The 22,487-nt window shown below is 34.4% G+C and overlaps 1 protein-coding gene across 3 annotated transcripts in view; it reads left to right on the forward strand.

Annotated features, from left to right (window-relative positions):
* Positions 1-22,487, forward strand: part of FSTL5 (follistatin like 5) — a gene marked incomplete at both ends in the record, with an annotated part of 643,376 nt that overhangs the window by 563,017 nt on the left and 57,872 nt on the right. For all 3 annotated transcript variants that reach the window (XM_082838713.1, XM_082838714.1, XM_082838712.1), the window contains one exon: positions 15,675-15,824. In XM_082838713.1, the coding sequence (XP_082694839.1) occupies positions 15,675-15,824 (150 nt within the window). The remainder of the gene's footprint in view (positions 1-15,674; positions 15,825-22,487) is intronic.

The raw sequence follows: 22,487 nt of genomic DNA on the forward strand, positions 1-22,487 counted from the left end.
GAATATAGTTCCCTGTGCTTTACAGTAGGACCTTCTTGTTTATCCATTCTCTATCAGACTAGTTCTTGACCAACAACTGAGCGACATAGCCTAGTCATAGCCAAGCTGACATAGGAAACAACCCACCACATCTTACTATACCTCTATTAGTCAAGACTTTGATTAGCATTTTTATTCCCAATGTACTTACACATGGCAGGTAGTCGAGTAACATTTGTGAAATGAATTTAAGGAAAACTCCATTGCTTAGAGCCTTAGGCTAGTCATTCTTTTATGCATTGCCTGAGTTTAAAGATGTATACATCTAATTCCCTCCTCACCTCTCCTTACTTTACAATTCCCACAAAACAGTATTCTTCTTGTGAAAAAATGTTTCATAGAATAATTGATCACTGAATTGTTTCAGGGTAAACATAACCTCATGGGTCTATTAATTCAAGATCACACGGTCAAAATATACTGTACAAATGCCCAGTCTAAGATAGTTTGGAGTTCTATTATAGAAAAAAGAAAGCTAGTTCTTCTGGATTTTAGAAGATAAATCACTTGATTGTGAGTAGTGGAAATGAGTCTTTTCGAATCATTTTTTCCCCACAAAAAAGGATTAAACATAAAAATAATATGTTTCAAAGTCACTGTTGATATTAAGAGAATTGCAATTCCCAATACAACCCATTGGCTAGTAAAGTTTAGATAAAAACTGAAATATTTAGAATACAGAATCTTTGATCAAATCTCTCAGAAGTTGCTGTTTGCTTGCTCTAAATAAAAATTCAATTTTGGTGCAATGTCAGATGACATCAGGTTTCAGCTTTTGGTAGTGAGTTGGTTGAAGATTCATAGAACATGCTTTTATTTATACTTCCATCTATCTTTTTTCCTTTTTTTGTGATGCAGCCTAACTAGACAGGATTCTTGCTATATTTATCCTAGTTGTATACATGATTTCATCTTGTCAACTACAGTAAGTGTGTACTTCAAGCAAATAGGATTCTATCCCAGACTTATAACTTCAGAACTCAAACTGAAGTGGGTTTGGAAAAATGTTTCAATTATTAGGCTTTTGCAAGATTACCAACTGTTTCACTCTTCTGGTTTTCAAGTATTTTGTCAACCTTATCCACAGCTCTTAATCTTTAATGCTTTTTTACTTCACTTCCTTCTCTGTTCGCTTATTAAGATCCAGCTGCTGTTCTCCATACATACCATCGTGTTATTTATTCTTTCGTGGGGACTAGAAGAGCTTGAAAGAAAAATCACACAAATCTTATCATGCGTGGGTCTTAAGTATATGGGTGTGTGTGTGTGTATTTTGGTTGGGGGGCAGTGTTGCGTGGCTTGTGGGATTTTAGTGCCCCAGCCAGGGATCAAGCTTGGGCCCGTGGCAGTGAGAGCACAGAGTCTTAACCACGGGAGCACCAGGGAAGTCCCACATGCACGGGTCTTATATTTTAGGATGCAAAGATTCTGTTACTGGCTTTAATGCAACTTAAATGATACTAACTCCAGAGTATCATAGTTTCTGCAGAAAGTCTGATGTGAATCACCTCTAAAATGTCTATTTTCCAGGCTTGGAATTTCCACATAAGAAAATTACCTAGACTTTATAAATGAATATGATTGGTACTCTGTTAGAATGGAGGTTTTACATAGGAACAGGTTGTGTCCATAGTGTGCAGAATACTCAGGTATCAGGAAATTGAAACTGAGGTTAGAAATGGGGAAACAGCTCTCTCTGCTGTGTCCACACTTCTCTCTCTGCTGGCATTCCCCTCTTCTCAAGCAGTGCAGCCTTCAGGGCATTTATCCATTTCCTTGGTAATACTTCCAAACCCCCTTTTCAGCATCTCCTTCTGTGTCTAATCCAGTTACTACTTCTCCAAACTCTGTCCAGAAAAATAATTGTTAAAACACCAGCCGCTTTATATGATGCAGGCAATTCATGTCTCCATGAAACCATCAAGCAACCTTTTGAATTCAGTACCACTGTATATTTCAGAAAGATAATCGAAATTTTTCCCCACTTATTCTTTTCTCAGTGGGTCTCTATTCAAACATGGCTTAACTTACAAAGAGTTCTAGAATGATAAAAATTTAAGCTTTCATTACAATGATATCCTGCAAAGAGCTTCCTTTGCACTTACAATGATATCCTGCAAAGAGCTGCCTAAAGAGAGTAATGCAAACTACCTCTAACTATTCCTTAGAAGATTATGCTGTTGATTTTAAAAGAAATAAATTTATGAAATTGGTCTTTGAAGCCCTTGATTTAAAGGGGCCTTGTAATCTTTCATTAAAAATCACACTCTTCTGAAATTCTCACATTGCGCTTCTGTTACGCTTGAAGTAGGCAAGGCTGACGTTAGGGGGAGAGCCGCGGGGAGCGTGTAAATCATGCAACAGCATCTTAATGGAGTTGTATAGCATATTAATTGGATCAAGTAATCTTATCTAAGAAAGCATATTAGGTTTTTAAGAGATTATTAATAAGAGCCAGCCAAGTTATTTGGTAAATGTGACCAGAATTATGTATGTGTCTCAAACTGTCTCTTGCCATCACATTTTTTATGTGAAATATAAGGATTCACTACACACACCTAGGAGCACATTTTCTATACTTGAGAAAGAAATGTACTTACAGTAATTTGGAATTTCAATAGAAACTTCTTAAGGGTAAAATTGAAGAGTTTAACATAAAAATTATTCATACAACTATCTTTAAACATAACACCATTTTACTTGCGACTTACAAAAATCACATAAATCTAGTTTCTGTGGCTCTTAAACTACAGTTTCTGGTCTAAGATTGAGTTTTATTCATTCACAAAAAAAGTACCTGTTGACTTATTCAAGGTAATAGATTGGCATATGGTAAAAATAAAATAATACAGAAGTAGTAGTTTCTTACTCTGTACCTTACTATCCCCCAGTCTGACTTCATGCAACCAATTACATTTAATCACTTTAAGTAATATGCTCAGGAATGGTATTTCTTGAATTATCAATATTAGGTATTTTCTAGTGATGTTCCTCTCTGAAGGATGATAATTTCCAAATTTTCTTCTCTCTAAATATGTTGAAAAGTTACTATAACAAGATTAATTGTAATTATCATATTGAGGATTAGATTGATGATTTTAATGATTTATTTAAACCGTAGTCCTTCTTTTTCTTTTCCTTTTCTTTCTTAAAATTTCTATTTAACTGATCTCTTGCTTGATTTCTCATTGCTTACATTTTATATTTCAACAATAGTTGTCAAAATTGTAATTTCATACTGAAGGCTTGTCATTTCTTTAATATCTTTTTCGTATTTAGATAGGTCATTAATCTCAGTTTGAATAATGTGAGAGGCTGTGCAGGAAGGAAAACAATACAGTAAATTAATGGCTTTATTTTATTTTATTAAGTGTTTGAATCACTAAATTTTTTTGAAAATATTGCTAAACGTTTACAATGACAGTTTTGCATTTCTCCATATACTTTATCATATAATGATGTCATATGTTTTCTAAATTTCTTAAATCTATATTTAAAATACAACTATATAATAAAAATCCCAAGGAAAACAAAACTTAAACCTCAAAATTATTGTTCATCCCATTACTATTTAAGCTGCTAATTTTTGCCCATTAAAACTCCTTTTTTTCTCATATTTAAAAATCCACATACTAGTATCATTTTCATTTAAAAAGTCACTCTTTAATATATAACTTTCAGCATAGTTATTTGTGAATATAATTTTGCAAAATACCATCTTAAGTCTGATAGTTTACTTTTGAAATTATTTAGAAAGCTGAAAGATGCAAACGAAAAATAGCATATCAGATTATATAATCTGCATACATAAAGGATTTACATTGAACTAAGTCACAGAGGCAGTTTTGGTGAATTCTTATTCAATATTGTCTTCACTTTATTTCTCAAGAATATTTCTGAGCTGGATAGTGTGGCAGAACCCCTATCAGATTTGTCAGTGAAAGGAGACAAGAGAAAATGTAATTCTGCAGGCAATATAATAAATAAAGATATAGTTTTAAAGAAAAAGGACAAAGAAAATGTAAATTTGGTCTGTCTTCTTACCTATAAAGAAGATAGGCACAGGAGTAAATTATTTTTATGTAACATTTATTTCTAAAGGTTTACAAGATATGATTTCAAAATGGGTGTATTTTATGGTTTTTATATTAATTGATACAAACACAGCAGAATACCTATGTGTATAAATTATTTGGCCAGAATCCGCTCACTTCATACCTTTAAGAAAGAGAATATAAGGTCATTTTCAATAATAATAATTAACTAGTTAATGTCGTAAAGCAAGCTAAAATAATTTTTAAAGAATGTTGACCTGAAAAAGTGTAATGATTCTCAGTGTCGGCGTTCCTATGTGGAACAAATTAATGTGTGAATTACAATACAGTTTAAAAGTACACATGCGTATAATTATCCTCTCTGGAGCCTTATAATTTTTGAAGATAAATCTACCACATTTCAGAATGTTTTTCAGTCCATAATAATCTTGAAAAAACGACTAAGCCTGCCTTCCACGTAAGGCGCCCTCTGCCGGACAATATGGGGAGATGCAGAACTCCATCAAAATGACACTGCCATCTGCATTGTGAGATTATGTTGCATAGAAAAAAGTTCAATTCCTAAGTGATGTTACACTCTATTGAACAAATATAGAGAATGCAACAATCATAAAATTCCCTCAATTCATGCTTGTACGTCAACATTTTTAAAACAGTTACAAGACAGAATAAGCCATTCAGAGCAAGAGATTACATAATGTATTCTTAGAAAGGCAATTAATAAAACCTCTCTTGGTCCTCAACTAATGTCCCCAAAAAGAGAAATCTGTAAAATGTGCATTATCAAAACTCATGCATTTAAAGAAAGAAAGGGGAACTTACAGTTTCTGATATTCCATGTCATTCAGATTGTTTGACTCTTTTCCTTAAAAGTTTATCTTTGTTTCCTTTGTGTCCTACAGATATATACCAATAAGAAATCATTTAATTTACTTTATTTTAATATAAGAATTTCAAAGAATCAAGGAATAGAATCTACATGAAAGTCCTTTAAAGGTTTAATGACAGTTTGTTAATGTGGCTTATGGTCCCCCCAAACTAAACTTCAAGTTTTTACTTCAATCCTATCTTGTAGAAGTAATTTCTTTGCCTGCCTGATAATCTGTCTCATAGGTATTATTTATTTCAAAATCTGTATTTTCTTTGGTAATATGATCAGAACATAGAGAAGTGAAATCTATCAAAACAAAATTGCTTGCTTTTAAAATACATTTTATTTATTTATTTGTTTGCAGTATTCACTTTATTTTATTATTATTTTTTTAACATCTTTATTGGAGTAGAATTGCTTTACAATGGTGTGTTAGTTTCTGCTGTATAAGAAAGTGAATCAGCTCTACATATACATATATCCCCATATCTCTTCCCTCTTGCGTCTCCCTCCCACCCTCCCTATCCCACCCCTCTAGGTGGCCACAAAACACCAAGCTGATCTCCCTGTGCTATGTGGCTGCTTCCCACTAGCTATCTATTGTACATTTGGTAGTGTATATAAGTCCATGCCCCTCTCTCACTTCGTCCCAGCTTCCCCTTCCCCTTCCCCATGTCCTCAAGTCCATTCTCTACGTCTGCGTCTTTATTCCCATCCTGCCCATAGGTTCTTCATGACCATTTTCTTTTTTAGATTCCATATATATGTGTTAGCATACAGTATTTGTTTTTCTCTTTCTGACTTACTTCACTCTGTATGACAGACTCTAGGTCCATCCACCTCACTACAAATTACTCAATTTCGTTTCTTTTTATGTCTGAATAATATTCCATTGTATATATGTGCCACATCTTTATCCGTTCATCTGTTGATGGACACTTAGGTTGTGTCCATGTCCTGGCTATTGTAAACAGAGCTGCAATGAATATTGTGGTACGTGACTCATTTTAAATGAATCTATTTGGACTAGTTTACCTTGATGCTCCAATTGAAGAAGTGTCAAGGTAAATTAATCCAAACAGTCTTCTTAAAGTAGTCCTCTTAATTTTGACTATTAATCAGTAGCTGGAAAGGACCATTTAAGCAAATATTCTCTATTGTTACTTAAGGACACTAGAGTACAGAACATATGTGAAAGAAGTAACCTCTATCTTTCCATGATATCCATCAGTTTTCATAGTGATGTCATAATTTTGATGAGCTTTTCAACATTTTAAGGAGAGGTTTACATACTAAAGTCCATTCTTTTTTTTTTTTTTTTTTTCTTCTTGTGTGGTCATTTAACTTCATGTGTTATCTGGTAAGAAAAGAATTTTTTAATAATAAATTTTCACCCTATCTAACCAACTTACCAATTGTGCTTTGTTAAATAAAGTTAGGAAGGAGCACCATTGCTCCTGTACGAATCAAGTCTTCAACACGTTGGGAAATGAAATTAAACACAACTAATTCTTTAATTCCAACTATCTAAACTGCCATTTAATTGAGTTGATCCTTCCTGAACCTTGCGGGTCCATATAATTTACGTTTCCTGATATTCCCCATATTTGTCTAATTTCTTTAGTGCTTAATGTTAGCTTTCAATTCAAAGGACATTTTGCCAGACTCTATTTACTTGTTCTTGGACCTAATGTGAAACCTATGGTCTTGATATTTAACTTGTCTCACCATTATTCAAGTTTATGCCTTTTCCAAAAGTCATTAAGTCCCTGCCCCTGGATTCTCAGTGCCCACTGACACCTGGACCAACCCCCAGCCAGGATTCTGGCTCATTTACAAGAACCAGGAGAATCGACACACAAATCATTCAGTCCTGCACTGACGAAAGATCTAGAGTTCTTTCCTCTCTCATGTTTTGCAGACATTTGAAATTTAACACTCTGCAAATTTATTTACTTTTAAATTGGTTATTCACCTCACACCTCTCAAGATGGCCATCATTAAAATGTCTACAAATAACAAATGCTGGTGGGAATATGGAGAAAAGGGAACCTTCCTACACTGTTGGTGGGAATGTAAATTGCTGCAGCCACTGTGGAAATCGGTATAGAAGCTCCTCAAAAAATTAAAAATGGAACTACCGTATGATCCAGCAATTCCACTTCTGGATATTTATCCAAAGAACATGAAAACACTAATTTGAAAAGATACATGAACCTCTATGCTCATTGTAGCATTATTTACAATAGTTAAGATATGGAAGCAGCCCAATTGCCCATCAACAGATGAATGGATAAAGAAGATGTGGTATATTTATATATTTTTTATGATGGAATATTAGTCATAAAAAAGAATGAAATCATGCCATTTGCAACAACATGGGTGGACTTAATATAATATTTCTATAAACTGGTAATATATTTTCTGTTTAAGCAGAGTAGAAGTAATTCAGATAGCTTTGCTTTCTGTTTTTGTTTTTTTCTTTTATTGAAACCATGGACAAGTTCTAATTTAATCCTCTCAATTTCTAGATAAGGAAATGAGAAAAGACAAATAATTAGCTCAATATCATAGAACTGCCAAGTGATAAAGGGAAAAATAAGTTCTCCTGACCACATATGCAACCATCATTCTGTATTTAAAGTAACTCTTTGAAATTCTTAAATATACACAGTGAACTTCCCTCTAAAACATTTTGGGAAATTAAAAAAAATATATTTGATGAAAAATGTGTAGACTATTATAGTTTTCATGAAATATATCCCATAGTGAATTTTCTATAGGAAAATAACAGGTAACATTTATTGATCATTTGACCTTTTCAAACATGATTTCATTTAACAAACATAATAATCCTATGTGATTGGTGATATTGTACCAGTGACATAAACAAAGCTTAAAAGGAGTATTTACATGGCTAATATGAGTGTAAAACTGGATTACATCTAATTCTGGTTGACCTCAAAGCCTGTGTTTTTAATCTTTCTAATAATTTGCGGCTAAAGAGAAATCAGTCCTCAGTATATGATTGTATAGTGTTATCTGCTCCATTTTTGTTATAACACTGGAGGACATAAATGCATTCTCCTTATGTTAAAAGAAAGGAAGAAAATTTCTTTGCTGTGGTCTTTGTACCATTGATATCCTAGAATCAAAATCATACTATCTGACAGTTTTCTTATATAGGCCAAATTAAGGCAAATCAGCCCCTAAATTGCCATGACTACCTATGCTTTGACTAATACGAACTAGATTGTTTATGACATTTTCATAAATGAAATGGGAACTAGAATTAGATAAATTGAATATATCTAACTGTAGAAATAAGCAGTTGTATCACTTGGGTTATAAGCAGTGATCTCGACTAAAAATTGACGAAAGTAATTTAACCTCATTGCCTTTAAAGAAAAAAATGGTCCAATAAGGGAGATAACCATGGATATTAAATTGTTTAACATGCTATTGTAAGATCTAGGGTTTTTTTATATTGCAAAGCAAGATTAAAAGAATGCATTATATCTAGTGTATTCACAAATAGCTCAACCTTATATATATATATATTTCTTCATGATTATAAAAAAAATCCTGGAAATCGTAATCTAAACATTCCAGTTCAGTACAAAGAACCCTTGTTTCATTTCTTTGATTCATGATAAACTGAACATTGCATTTATTAAAGTGAACACTATTTTGTCAGGTGTTTCATTCACTTTTCTATTTATCTCAGTAGACTCAGATTGCAACAGTTTTGGATATATATGTATTTTAAAGCTATTTAAAAGAGAAAGAGAGAGCTAGAAAAGAAAAGAAAGCTCAAAATCAGAGCTTCTTAAAACATTTGTGGAAAAGAACCCTCCAGGCACGCCTGACACACCCAAGCTTGTCTAAACCCTATTAAAGGAGATGGGCCCGCTGATCATGCTTATGGATATTATGTCAATGGCAAATTGTTTGAAAAGATTCTAAATGGTTATTTTCCATTTCTGTACTATTCTCAGCTTGGTAAGGAACGATATGCCAACAGGCAGCTATCCACAGACTATATTTTGAAGATGTTCTAGAATTCGGTTTCTCAATGATTCTGGATGACATGGAATAGTGTTTAACAACATGTTTGAGAAATACACACTTTTTGATCCCCTCTCCTTTTTTTTTCTATGATAAGTGACATTTAAACTTGTATTTACTGAGGAAATATTGTACCTTCCCCAGTATGTCTGTAAAATGTAGAAATACAGGAATAGCAAAGGCTAACATTTTAGGCAGAGATGATAGTACCTGATTAAAGACCAAATTATGTGGCATGAAATATAAATGCTACAAAAATTCAGACAAGAAGAAAATTAGTAAGACCCACAGTAATTAGGATGAGCCATATAGGTGCTGGAAATACGGCTACCAAATGTAGATTAAAAAGAATTTGATTAATGAAATGTGTGATGCGTTCTTTAGTTGCTGTGGAAAATCATTGGTTTTTTAATAAGATTTTGATGAGAACACTCTAGCTGGAGAACAGGCCATTTGTTGGAGAACAACAAAGAATACAGTTACACATTTTGAGTAAGGTTTATTTATTATTTTTTCCTTTTTGCAAAAGTTCTCTTTCTTCCCAATTCTCAATTACTTCCAAGAAAGCGGACTCTCCTGCCAGTCTTAGGAACCTGATAGGTAGAGAAGCAGTAAAGTTAAACAATGAGAACTACTGAAACCAATTTATTTTCAATAGTTAATGACCTGATCCCAATCAGTGAGAGAACCAGGTCGACAACACGTCTAGGAGTTTTCAAATTTAATGATATGTTTACATATTTATCAAACATCAAACCCTCTCTCTCTCTCCACCTTTAAGGCAACATTCATTCACAATAGTTCACTCTGTATCTAGGAGCATCTGCATACTATCCTTGGGTGAACCCATAATGTGGTACCCAAATTGGGTGTGTATATCTTAGTTCACCTGATTTGTTGTATACTTATTTCTGCACTTAGTGCTGCAGTGAACCTAGGAGTGGGTATATCTTTTCAAATTAACATAATTTTTATTTCCTTCAGAAGAATACCCAGAAGTGGAATTCCTAGATTGTATGGTAGTTCTATTTTTAATTTTCTGAGGAAGCTTCATAAGGTTTTCCATAGTGGCTGCATCAACTTACAATTCCACCAGCGGCACATGAGGGTTCTCTTTTTTCCCACATACTAGCCAATAGTTGTTTTTGCTGTCTTTTTGAAGATAGCCATTCTGGCAGGTGTAATTTGATGGCTCATTGTAGTTTTAATTTGCACTTCCCTGATGATCAGTGATGTTGAGCATCTTTGCATGTGTCTGTTGGCCATCTGTGTGCTTTCAAAATGCCTATTCAGGTCCTTTGCCCACTTTTTAATTGAGTTGTTTGCTTTTTTGATATTGAGATAGACAATATTTAAATGAATGGGTGTAGATGTGTTCCAATAAACATTTATTTATGGAAATCTGAATACCAGATAATGTTTACACATCACAACATAGTACTCTTCTTTTGATTTTTTTTCAACTGTTAAAAAATACCAAAAAGTGTTCTTAGTTCCTAGGCCATTTACCAAAATAGGCAGTGTGCTGAATTTGGCCTGGGGTCATGGTTTGCTGCTCCTCGCCTTACAAGAATGAAAAAACATTCCAGGAAGAATCAAGAGTCTGAAACAGCTAAATATGGCAGAAATTATAAGCAACTTGAGAGCAGGCATTCACACAAATTCATGTTTTTATTTCCAAACAGAGCTTTGCATGATATCTTTCACATAGTAAGTGTTCAATAAATGTTCCCCAGCAATAACCGAAGAGCAATGATCGCAAATTCTAAAGCTCTTTGTGACTCTTCAAGAACTCTCTTTTGGAAGAGACAGGATCTGGAAAGCAAGTTTGAAGTATGAGCAATTTAGAGTGAAAGGTCAAGAAATGGAATTAAGGTTCTTGACAGCTTGTTCAAAGTCTAAAGAAAATTAGATGGATTATTGAAAGGGAAAGCAGGTGAATCCAAATAATGTTTACTTAAATTACAGGGGCATGTGCATGTTCCAACACACCTGGAGACATAGCTAAAGTTATAATTAAAATGTAGGCAGATTCTGTCTTCAGGCAAAAGATAGTGGACAAACCATGATCAGAGAGAAGGATGCAAGGAAGGAATAAGGACAGAAACTTGTTGAGTTGGATGCAAGGTAAGCAGATGTGCTTGTGACAAATTCATTCATCCTCACCATGAAAGACACAGAGGTAGACTATGAAGAAAGGGAGGAAAGAAAGATGGGAAATTGGAGATTTAAGGGAAAAGTGTTTTTAATAGGTCATCAATACAATATATGAAAATGACCAAGTCCTATAGAAGATGAGTATATATATCCATCTACTCGAACTGTAACTTGTGTTTAGCAAATCAGGAAGCATCAACACTATTTTAATTGCTAAATCAAAATTTCCATCATCACTAGTGATACATCTTATATCCCTTTAAAATTTTGGAAGAAGATAATACATAAATAGGAACTGCATAATGAAATATGGAAGTAACCCAAAGGGAAATAGATAAATTCTAATTATGAGCTAGAATTGTCTTTTTATTATTGACTCATCTTCATTAGCTCTAAAATCCTATTAATCCTTTAACTCTCAAAGGCAGTATACATTTCTATAAAAATGATTGAGTGATACTCTTTGATATAATTTCTGACAATTTTCCTCATCAGTACGTATTATCTTAATCTTCTTTTGCATCTCTTATATATTTTAGTTTCCTTTTATCACTGAATGCCTAATGCATGTGAAAAATATTCCCCTACTCTTCCTATCCACAGAAATAAATACTAATCTATGTAATCTGAAAACAGAGGAGTGCTATTGTAAAACGGGACCTAATAGACTATAATCAGCAATAATGGCCTGAAGCAAAGCAAAGAAAATTCAGGGTGACTGTCAGGAAACTTTTAATGGCTTTGTAAAAATGATTGTGAATCTGGTCAGGGCCATCTTATAGGGACAGCGTACAAATAGGAAATAATTCCCAGCAGAGCAGTTTATTTTACTGTTGACTAGTTTTGTAGCAAACAAAGGGGTGGAAATTTCTCCCGGTTCAGCTGTTTTTTGACTGACAGTTTAGTGTCAGGTTACTCACGCTTTCTGTTATTTTGACAGGTTTTGTTGGGAGCTTTTACACAACGGCAAAGAATTTGTAAACAATTTTCCTATATTCAGATCCTTTCATCAACCTTAGGTCCCACTTTTTCCCACCTTTTCATGCCTCTCAAGTACTTAGGTTAGGTAGAGTTTGAGTCTCCTGAAATAGGTTCTTGTCAAAGATGTTCAAGATATTGGGTTGGCCAAAAGTGCCTTTGGTTTTTAAGTAAAAATAAAAGACAACATTTTTCATTTTCACCAAGAACTTTATTGAACAATGTATTCACCCTTTTCTTCCACTATCTTCTGCCATTTTTCAGGCAACTTCATAATTCCATCTTCCCAGAACTTTTTATCTTTTTGAGCAGAGAACTGTTGTAGGTGCCTTTTACAGTCTTCCAGGGAATTGAAATCTTTTCCATTAAGAGAATTTTGTAAAAATGAAATAAATGGAAATCCAAAGGTGCAATGCCTGGTGAATACGGCAGATGAAACAGAACTTCCCAGCCAACCTGTAACAGTTTTTGCCTGGTCATCAAAGAAACATCAGGTCTTGTGTTATCCTGATGGAAGATTATGCATTTTCTGCTGACTAATTCTGGATGCTTTTCATCGAGTGCTGCTTTCAATTGGTCTAACTGGGAGCAGTACTTGTTGCAATTAATTGTTTGGTTTTTCGGAAGGAGCTCGTAATAGAGGACTTCCTTCCAATACCACCATGTATACAACATCACCTTCTTTGGATGAAGAGCAGCCTTTGGTGTGGTTGGTGGTGGTTCATTTCACTTGCCCCAAGATCTCTTCCATTCCACATTATTGTACAGTATCCACTTTCCATTGCCAGTCAAAATTGTTTTAAAAACGGAACGTTTTCATTACGTTTCAGCAGAGAATCACATGAGGAAATACAATCAAGGTTCTTTTTGCTTAACTTACGTGGAAACCAAATATCAAAGCGATTCACATAACCAAGTTGGAGCAAATGATTTTTAACACTTGATTTGGATATTTTGAGTATGTCGGCTATCTCCCAAGTGGTATAACGTTGATTGTTCTCAGTTGTCTCAATTCGATCACTATCAACTTCAACTTGTCTACCTACCTATGGAGCGTCGTCCAGCAAGAAATCTCCAGCATGAAACTTCACAAACCACTTTTGACACGTTCGATCAGTCACAGCACCTTCTCCATACACTGCACAAATCTTTTTTTTGGTTGCGTTTTTACCTTTCTTGAAATAATAAAGCATGATATACCAAGAATGTTGCTTTTTTTCTTCCATCTTCAATATTAAAATGGCCCCACACAAGTTCGCCAATTTTGATAATTTTTTTTAAATGCACACTGGTATGACAGCTGTCACAGTGCAATCTAACAAAATTGTTTTGAATGAAGTTAAAGACAACTAAGCGCTACTAGAGGCATCTTGAGGAAAAAACTGAACGAACCTTTTGACCAACCCAATACTTCTGAAGAAAAATGGTGTAGAAAATAATGTTTCAGTGAATTGATGAATGAAGGTACAATCCTGTACTGTGTTCTGGGCATGTGCTGAGAACAGATTTCTGCCATCAGGTTTGTGTTGCCTGCTGACGAGTGCCATGGACACCACTGGTGGTCATCTTAGTATTATTGTGGTACATTCTATGAAATGCAGTTCATTCAAACTCCCCAGAACTATCGGAAATATACACGTGATGTTTAGTTTAGAGGTTTTTTGCTTATGTCCTGGAAACCTGTCACACTTGTACTGTTCAGAGAACACTACAATTCCCTGGTGTTATATGTCCCTGATATTTTAGTGAACCTGGGAATTCTGGACTGGATCTTTTTTTTTTTTTTTTTTTTTGCGGTACGCGGGCCTCTCCCGTTGCGGAGCACAGGCTCCGGACGCGCAGGCTCAGCGGCCATGGCTCACGGGCCCAGCCGCTCCGCGGCATGTGGGATCTTTCTGGACCGGGGCACGAACCCGTGTCCCCTGCATCGTCAGGCGGACTCTCAACCACTGCGCCACCAGGGAAGCCCTGGACTGGATCTTAAAAATGAGTGGATTCTCCAGGTCCTCTGGAATTAGATCTGAAGTTTGGGGGAAAAAAAGCCCCAGCAAGCTACATACTAAGCTTCTCATTCCAAAGTGTTCTGGGCTTTGCATTATTTTGCAAGTTTTATGCAAGCAAGAAAAAACACCTACTGTGGTTGTGCTGCCTCAGAAGAGTTATTGTGGTAGTCATTTTAGTTACTAAAAGACAAATGTGGTTTATGTGCTGTCAGTATTATCTTTTCATTGAAAGAAATGCTTAGGTGGTGTTGACCATGAAAATTTTGTTGATTTTGTTTTATGATTATTAAATATATACGGTGGATGGTATATCTCCTGAAAAATAAATGTTTTGGTTTGAATTAGAGATTAAAGAGAGTATTCTAATTGAGCTCACGAGTTACTAACTGGAGTATACAAATCAATGAATTAGACATGATAATCAGTGATCAGGCGTAAACCATAAAACAAGTGACATATTTGGAATCCGTGTTTATCATTATTATTATATAAGTAAGTGTTTATCTTTATACATATATTTCATGTATAGTTCAAGAAATCTCTCTTCTCAGTGTTTTTTCTAACTACAAATAAATTGTGAGAATCACAAAACCAACAGACCAGTGAATAAAGAAAAACCTGAAACAAAAATAACAAGCTAAATGACATTTCTTCTAATCACCATGTGTCTGCCCATACAAATCAGAAAGGCTTACGTATCCCTTCAACATTCACTTACTGAATGTTGGAAGGAAGAAATAGAAGATAATTTTTGCCTCCTTTATGACCATATAGCACAAACTACAGAATATTAACCAGAAGGTAGTTCTAGGGTAAAGGAGAAGAATGAAAAGGGCTTAGGCAGCTTAAAGGACTTTATAAAATTTGACCTTGATACCAAATTGAAAATAAAATAACCATTTCGAGTAACTACCTTATTATCATTTTTCTAAGTTTCTGGTTCTCCACAAAGTAGAAGCCTCCTTCAGTCTTGTGTAGTGGATTTGGTAGCTTTTAAAAAGCCCATGAATATGCTCTGAGGGCAGCTCTTGAGGTTTTGAGAAGCTCTAAATAAACTTTAGCGTGGCATATAATGTCTGGTAAAGAAGTTTGAGATTGGGGGGATGTGGGAGGAAACATTCGACTTATTATGTACTTCTGCAGTTACTGAGCTAAGAATAGGTAGTGACAAGTGAAAAGGCTATATGTTACTATAAATAAGCATTCAAAGGCTTAATAAAATATATTTTAAGGGTTATTTCACATTGATTCCTATACAAATTTAATGAATTTAAATATGCACTATATACTGTTCTATTTGATTTAACTCTTTATATATTTATTTATTTGACATAAATCTAAATATATAAATATGTAACATATGAATATATATTTAACATATATATATATAAAACTTTTGATGCTAAAAGTAGTAGAGCATGAAACATTAATGTTACTCATAATATGGCTATATCCATGTTATCATTTAAGATATTCATTTGATTTTTATTTTCTAAGTTACAGGGTGAAGTCTGTCCCAGAGCTGAAGGCGATGAAGTCCAGAGGTGTGTGTGGGCCACAGCTGTCAATGTCAAGGACAAGTTCATTTATGTGGCACAGCCAACTTTGGACAGAGTCCTTCTTGTAGATGTGCAGTCTCAAAAAGTTATTCAGGTATGAATGACTCCTCCTTTTAAAAGTGGTTTTGAAGACTATTTAATTTAATGTAATAGACTTTACCAGGTAACTCGTGCATTGCCATTTGATTGCCATTGATAACTTGTTTCGTTACTTGGATAACTAAAAAGTATACACAATTTCTACAAACTGTCCTCTCATTCCGCTCCTTGAGCCTAAAGAATTAAAGAAGTAATTGAAATAGCTTTTGTTTTCAACAGTTAGATTCCATGAATACCTCATAATCCCCACATGACCAGTTACACAAAAAACATCCTCACAATTGCTTATTCTGTCTAGAGCAAGGAGAGTCCCAGTCCAAGGCCAATTAAGGTGCTCCTAGTTACCATCACAGTAAAGTAGTATATCTTTCTCATGTGATTCTTAACAAAGGCTGAGACAATAGTAGATTTACTGGATAATAGTAGCTTAGTAGGTTTTACTATAGTAGTAAAACAAGTAATATGTGCATAGGTCAATGACAGAGAAAAACACCTATAACACGCCTTGCCATGTCATTTTTCCATGTTGCCATGGTCATGGTTATGACAAACTATTCTGGTTTGAGCCATCACCTATTTTATGCCCTGCTCTTTCTAAGACTGTCCATCTTGGACAGTCTACTAGAACTCAGTCTTACAATAATCAAGGGGCAGTGCAGGATTTATGCCCAGGCAGTCTGGCTCCAGTATCTCAGCCTTTGACTGTTAGGATCTATGGCTTCTCAGCTCAAAGGAAACAAACTTAAAATAGTTTTGTGAGATATGTATAATCTGTTAAATGGGAATAATAACTGTACATATCTCATAAAGTTATATTAAGGATTATACCAATTTATGCATACAAAGCGTTTGTAGCAGAATCTGGACTATAGAAGTGCTATTTACTGTCAAAATTCTGACAGACACAGGAATGTAACCATTTCTTATATTTACAGAGATTTTTTTTTCTTTTGCATCAATATTGGTTTGAATTTGAAGTAGCTGTTAGTCCCTCTAATGTTGATTCCTGACTAGAACCAAAAGAAGTGTTAAGAAGTTCAAAATCAGGGCCTCTCATTCTAAGAGTTCTTAACAGCTTCACATGAATTCATCCACCCACCCATCCATTCCATCCACCCATCTATCCATTCCATCCACCCACCTATCCATTCCATCCACCCACCTATCCATTCCATCCACCCATCTATCCATTCCATCCACCCATCTATCCATTCCATCCACCCATCTATCCATTCCATCCACCCATCTACCCATTCCATCCACCCACCTATCCATTCCATCCACCCATCTATCCATTCCGTCCACCCATCTATCCATTCTGTATACATTCATTAATTGCCTTTTATGAGATGTGTTTGGTATTACAAGTAAAAGAATCAAAAGTGTTTCTATTAGAAAGCTCTGATATCTCCAGAGTTACAAATTTACAATGGATAATTAGTCCAGTGGTTCAGTTTCTACTATGAGAATGAACAGAAGAGTCATGAGTAGAAGGATGAATAACTGTCTACTAGAAGATTCTAAGGCCTCCAGGGTTACACAGTTCCCTGTGCACCCAATCTAATGGTCCAGTATCTTCTGTGAGAACATATTTTTTCTGTCTATTTTGCTTCCTATGTGTCTGTCTTTGAGACTGCTTGATTTTTGACCAGGTTGATTTTACTTTGATTTCAGCTGCAACATAGGCCAGCGAATTATAGGCATTCATTCAGGGATTATCAAGACTCTAGTTAGCATGTGTTAGCTACTAGATGTTCTTTTAATCAGGCTGGTTTTTAAATTCAGTGTTCAAACTGGAAACCTACACTGACTATGTACTACCTAGTAGATATTCAAAAGTGAGAAAAGTTAACATCATTTATTATTCATCTAACTTCCATCTTCAGACAATGAAGTAAAGTTTAAAATTAATAGGAAATATCAATAATGAAACATTCATGCAATGGTAAAAAATCACATCAATTATATTATTTTTCAAAGTGTCTATAATGCCTATAAAAAGCAGAATGTAAAAGACATTATACAAGGTTAAAATATTAAAATAATATTACAATATAATTATGATTGTGGATATTTTCAGATAAGAATCTAACACATTTTTAGAAGTTAGAAAATTGGGCCTCAGTCCAAATGGGTTTTCCATGTGATCTTATGAAAATAATAATTATGCTTTATTACCCCTTCTAGTAATTACCTATCCAAAGGTAATCATTATGTGGCTTTCTGTCACCATAAGTCAGTATTGCCTAATTTTGAATATTACAGAGATGGAAATATACAGTATTCACTGTCTGTGTCTGGCTACATGATAATTGTGAGGTCATTTTGTTTGCATGGAGCTAGTGCTATTCTTTTTTTTTTTCGCTACAGAAAAATCGATTACAGTTGATTCTCATTGTTTGCTGATTCTGTATTTAAAACTCACTCTCTTGAATTTATTTAGAACCACAAAACCAATACACATGGTGTTTTGCAGACGCTCAGGGACTTGTGCAGAGTGAGGAGAAATGTGTGACCTGAAGTACATGTTCCCAGCTCAGGGTGGAAAAGGAGACACCCCGACCTTTTTGGTTCGGCTTTCATACTGTGAACAAGTGTTTTTTTCATGGTCTATTTACTATTGTGTTTTCAAGGACAATTTTGTTGTGTTGAAACACTTGTGAAGGAAGGTCATGGTGTGCCTAATGGTGGGCTTAATTCAGTCATGAGTCCTAATGCTGTATGGCCCTGAGTTCAATGTTACTGGTTTATTTTTTTAATATAAATTTATTTATTTTTTTTGTTTGTTTGTTTATTTCGTTTTGGCTGTGTTGGGTCTTTGTTGCTGTGCACGTGCTTTCTCTAGTTGCAGTGAGCGGGGACTACTCTTTGTTGCGGTGCGTGGGCTTCTCATTGCGGTGGCTTCTCGTTGCAGAGCATGGGCTCTAGGAGCGTGGGCTTCAGTAGTTGTGCTGCGTGGGCTCAGTAGTTGTGGCTCACAGGCTCTAGAACGCAGGCTCAGTTAGTTGTGGTGCACGGGCTTAGTTGCTCTGCAGCATGTGGGATCTTCCTGGACCAGCCCTTGAACCCGTTTCCCCTGAATTGGCAGGCAGATTCTTAACCACTGTGCCACCAGGGAAGTTCTCAGTGTACTGTTAATTAATGAACAATATGTATTAAATAATGTTTCTCTGTGCAGAAACACTCATGAAATTAGGTTATGTATTGATCAGATGATGAAAATCTTGTGACCAGAGACTGATAGGAACCAAACTATGCATTTCCTATAGAAGCAGTGGTTCAGTGTTCAGAAATTCAGTGTTTGTGGTGACTTTATAGAACAAATGCCATTAATAATGAGAAGCAAATGTATTTTGAAATATCAGACTTTATTTATACATTAACAGTAGAAAGGATAAATTCCGGAGGGAGATAATAGAAAGAAAAGGGAAATGTTGATAATTCGGTCAAAGTGAATGAGAATTTTCTGTAATATAATAAAGAGTAATACATAGTATATGTATATAATAATAGATATAATATATGTGTATATGTGTATATGTAATATATATTATATATACTATATATATTTGTATATATTATTATATACATATACTATGTATTATTCTTTATTATACAACTTATAAAATATAATACAGGAAGCTCTCAGATTTAGAAAGGACAGTGAAACAAATGGAAAAAAAATCAATACCTGAATATATTAACATGACACAGCCACACATAAAGCCAAAAGGAAGATCTAAAAATAGGAGATAAAGTACTATGAGAACAGCAGCTATTTTCTCAGTAGCAATAATGGACACCAAAAGAAAGTGAAATAATATTATTAAAAGACTAAATAGAAATAAAATATACTCTGATATTATATGGTCAGTGGAAAAATGTATATAATTTATTTACTGTATCAGATACAAAAAATAGACTTTATCAACAAAATAAATTTAAACAAAACTGAAACTGAAAACTATATGCTTCAGGAATAAGGAAAATTAAGCAGTTCTACTTGATGTATAGAGAGCGAGTAAACTGGTAAACATAGGACCTATTAAAATACTAACTGTCAATAATAATGATATTCCCTGAATTTAAGTTTGAAATTTTTAAAAGAATGAAAACACAGGACTAAAATAGCAAAAAAAAATGTTTAACTATTGTATAACAATATGTAAGCAGGGAAGGGGCTGATATTATTTGAAATCTATATGTTAAGGTTTCTTGTATTATTTAAGAATGGGAGTAATTATGGATTACCTGTGTACATTAAGTATGTTTATTAATATTTTAAGAAACTGTGTCTTAAATATTGTATTTGTCTATGAAAAAATAGAATTAAATGAACAACTTACTCCTAAATACAGTAGGAAAAGAAGAATTAAGAAAGAGAAAACAGTAAGAATGGAAAAATCAGGACAAAAATCTTTAAACAAAATTATAGAATAAAACCAAATATGTTTATAATTACAATAACCAAGAATGGAGTAAAGTAATAGCTGATAATAAAAAGTAATGGACTGAATAATGAAAATCTAGCCATATGCAGATTATGAGATATATCCCAAAAATAAGAAAAAATAAAATTTGAAATTTAAGGACAGTTCCAGATAATTTAGTCATATACTAACAAAACAAAAAAGCTGATATAAGTGAGAAATATTTGATACTTCTGTTCTTGATAAATCAACAGACAAAATTAATACTTTATGCAAATTGAACATTATTACTATGCTTGAACTAACAGATACATGTATTATTTTTTGCATCCAGCAGTAATTAAATATACATTATTACTAAATATTTCACTTTCTAAACCTTTTCAATATCATTTCATATCACCGTATTCCTGCTTTAATTAAATACAACACACTGCGTAGCTTATAAACAACAGAAATTCGTTTCTCAAGGTGGCAGCATGATCATGACCTGGTGAGGGCCCTCTTTCTGGTTCATAGCCATTGCCATCTCACTCTGTCTTCACATGGGGGAAGGGGCAAGCAAGCTCTGTGGGGTCTTTTTTATAAAAGCACTAATCCCACTCATGAGGGCTCCATTATCATGACCTAATCACCTCCCAAATGCCCATCATCTGATACCATCATCTTTGAGGGTTAGGATTACAACAAGTGAATTCTGGGGGGACACAAACCTTCAGACTATACCATTCACTAAAAGAAACATTTTTGAAAATGAACTCATGCTGGGTTATAAATTTAGCCTCAAGAAATATTAATGAAGTCATTTTATACTGATTCTCTGACACAGTGCTAAGCTATCAAAAACTGCAAAGTAAATTTAAAATGTCAATATCAATAACAAGTAATATTGATAATCATGATTAAACATGTTGAATCCAAGTAAGACTGTCTTTGAAGGAATTTTGTTACTGTAATGAAAAAATAAATAAATAATAGATTGAAAATAAAACATTTGGGCTTCCCTGGTGGCGCAGTGGTTGAGAGTCCGTCTGCCGATGCAGGGGACACGGGTTCGTGCCCCAGTCCAGGAGAATCCCACATGCCGCGGAGCGGCTGGGCCCGTGAGCCATGGCCGCTGAGCCCGTGCGTCCGGAGCCTGTGCTCCGCAACAGGAGAGGCCACGGCAGTGAGAGGCCCGCGTACAGCAAAAAAAAAAAAAAAAAGAAAAGTAAAGAAAACATTTAACTAGATAATTTTAGAATTTAGCTGAAGAAAATCACAATACTGTAAGTGAAAGAAGGAAAGTAAAAATATATGTAGATAAAGGCACAATGAAATGAACATTTCAAAGGTAAAAATTGATTTATTCAAAAAAGACTAATTAAAAGGAAACAGAATTTTGGCAACGAACAAGGACAAAAGTCATGGTTAATACTATTAGAACTGAATAAAAGAAATAACAATAACCACAATCCTAGCAGAGAGTAAAAGGAACTAAGAAAGTATTAAAGTAAAAGTCATGGTAGTAAATTTGGAAATGTAGTGAGAAAGAACAAATTAAAGAGAAAGTATAAGTTAATAACATATAATCCAAGAAGTAATCAAAAAGGAACACTTCTATGACAAATGAACTGATGTAAGAGTACTAAAACAGAAAATTCTGTCCCAGATGGAATTAGAGGTGAAAGTTCTTCCGAACTTTAAAGTAACATTTTAGCAAGCAATTTGATGAGAAGTAGTAATTAAAAAATGTGTGTTTTCACTGTCTTGATGGCTGACTTCCTGTTTTACCCCTTCTACCCACTCTGTATACAGTCTCTGCATATTCTCAGATTGTCAGCTATCAAAAACAAATCTGAACCCTGTCTTCATGCATCTTGCCTCGTGCCACCGTTTATCAGCCTTATTGCCTCATTTTTCTATAGCTGCCTTCCATGTGAGGTATAGTAGGAACGGAGAGTAACATAACAGAGACTTCCCTATTGTAGGAAATATGTGGGCACTCAATCCTTGGATCAGAAAGGCAGTACTGTGTCATGGGTTTGCCCGCACAACTCTGGGGAGGTATGGGATGGAATTGAATATTGCCCTTCTGTCAATAAAAAGAAAAATTTTGAATTATAGGGGTGCTTGAATACCTCCCTGGAAAGAAGTAGAGTGAAGTAGCAGCTGCAGTGATTTGGGACGTTCTGCAATGATCTATTCTATAGATATTTAGAGACCAAATTAGTTTAGAAAATGAAAAT

This window comes from Leucopleurus acutus, assembly GCF_964270905.1.
Source record: "Leucopleurus acutus genome assembly, chromosome: 4".
In the NCBI taxonomy this organism is placed as follows: domain Eukaryota; kingdom Metazoa; phylum Chordata; class Mammalia; order Artiodactyla; family Delphinidae; genus Leucopleurus; species Leucopleurus acutus.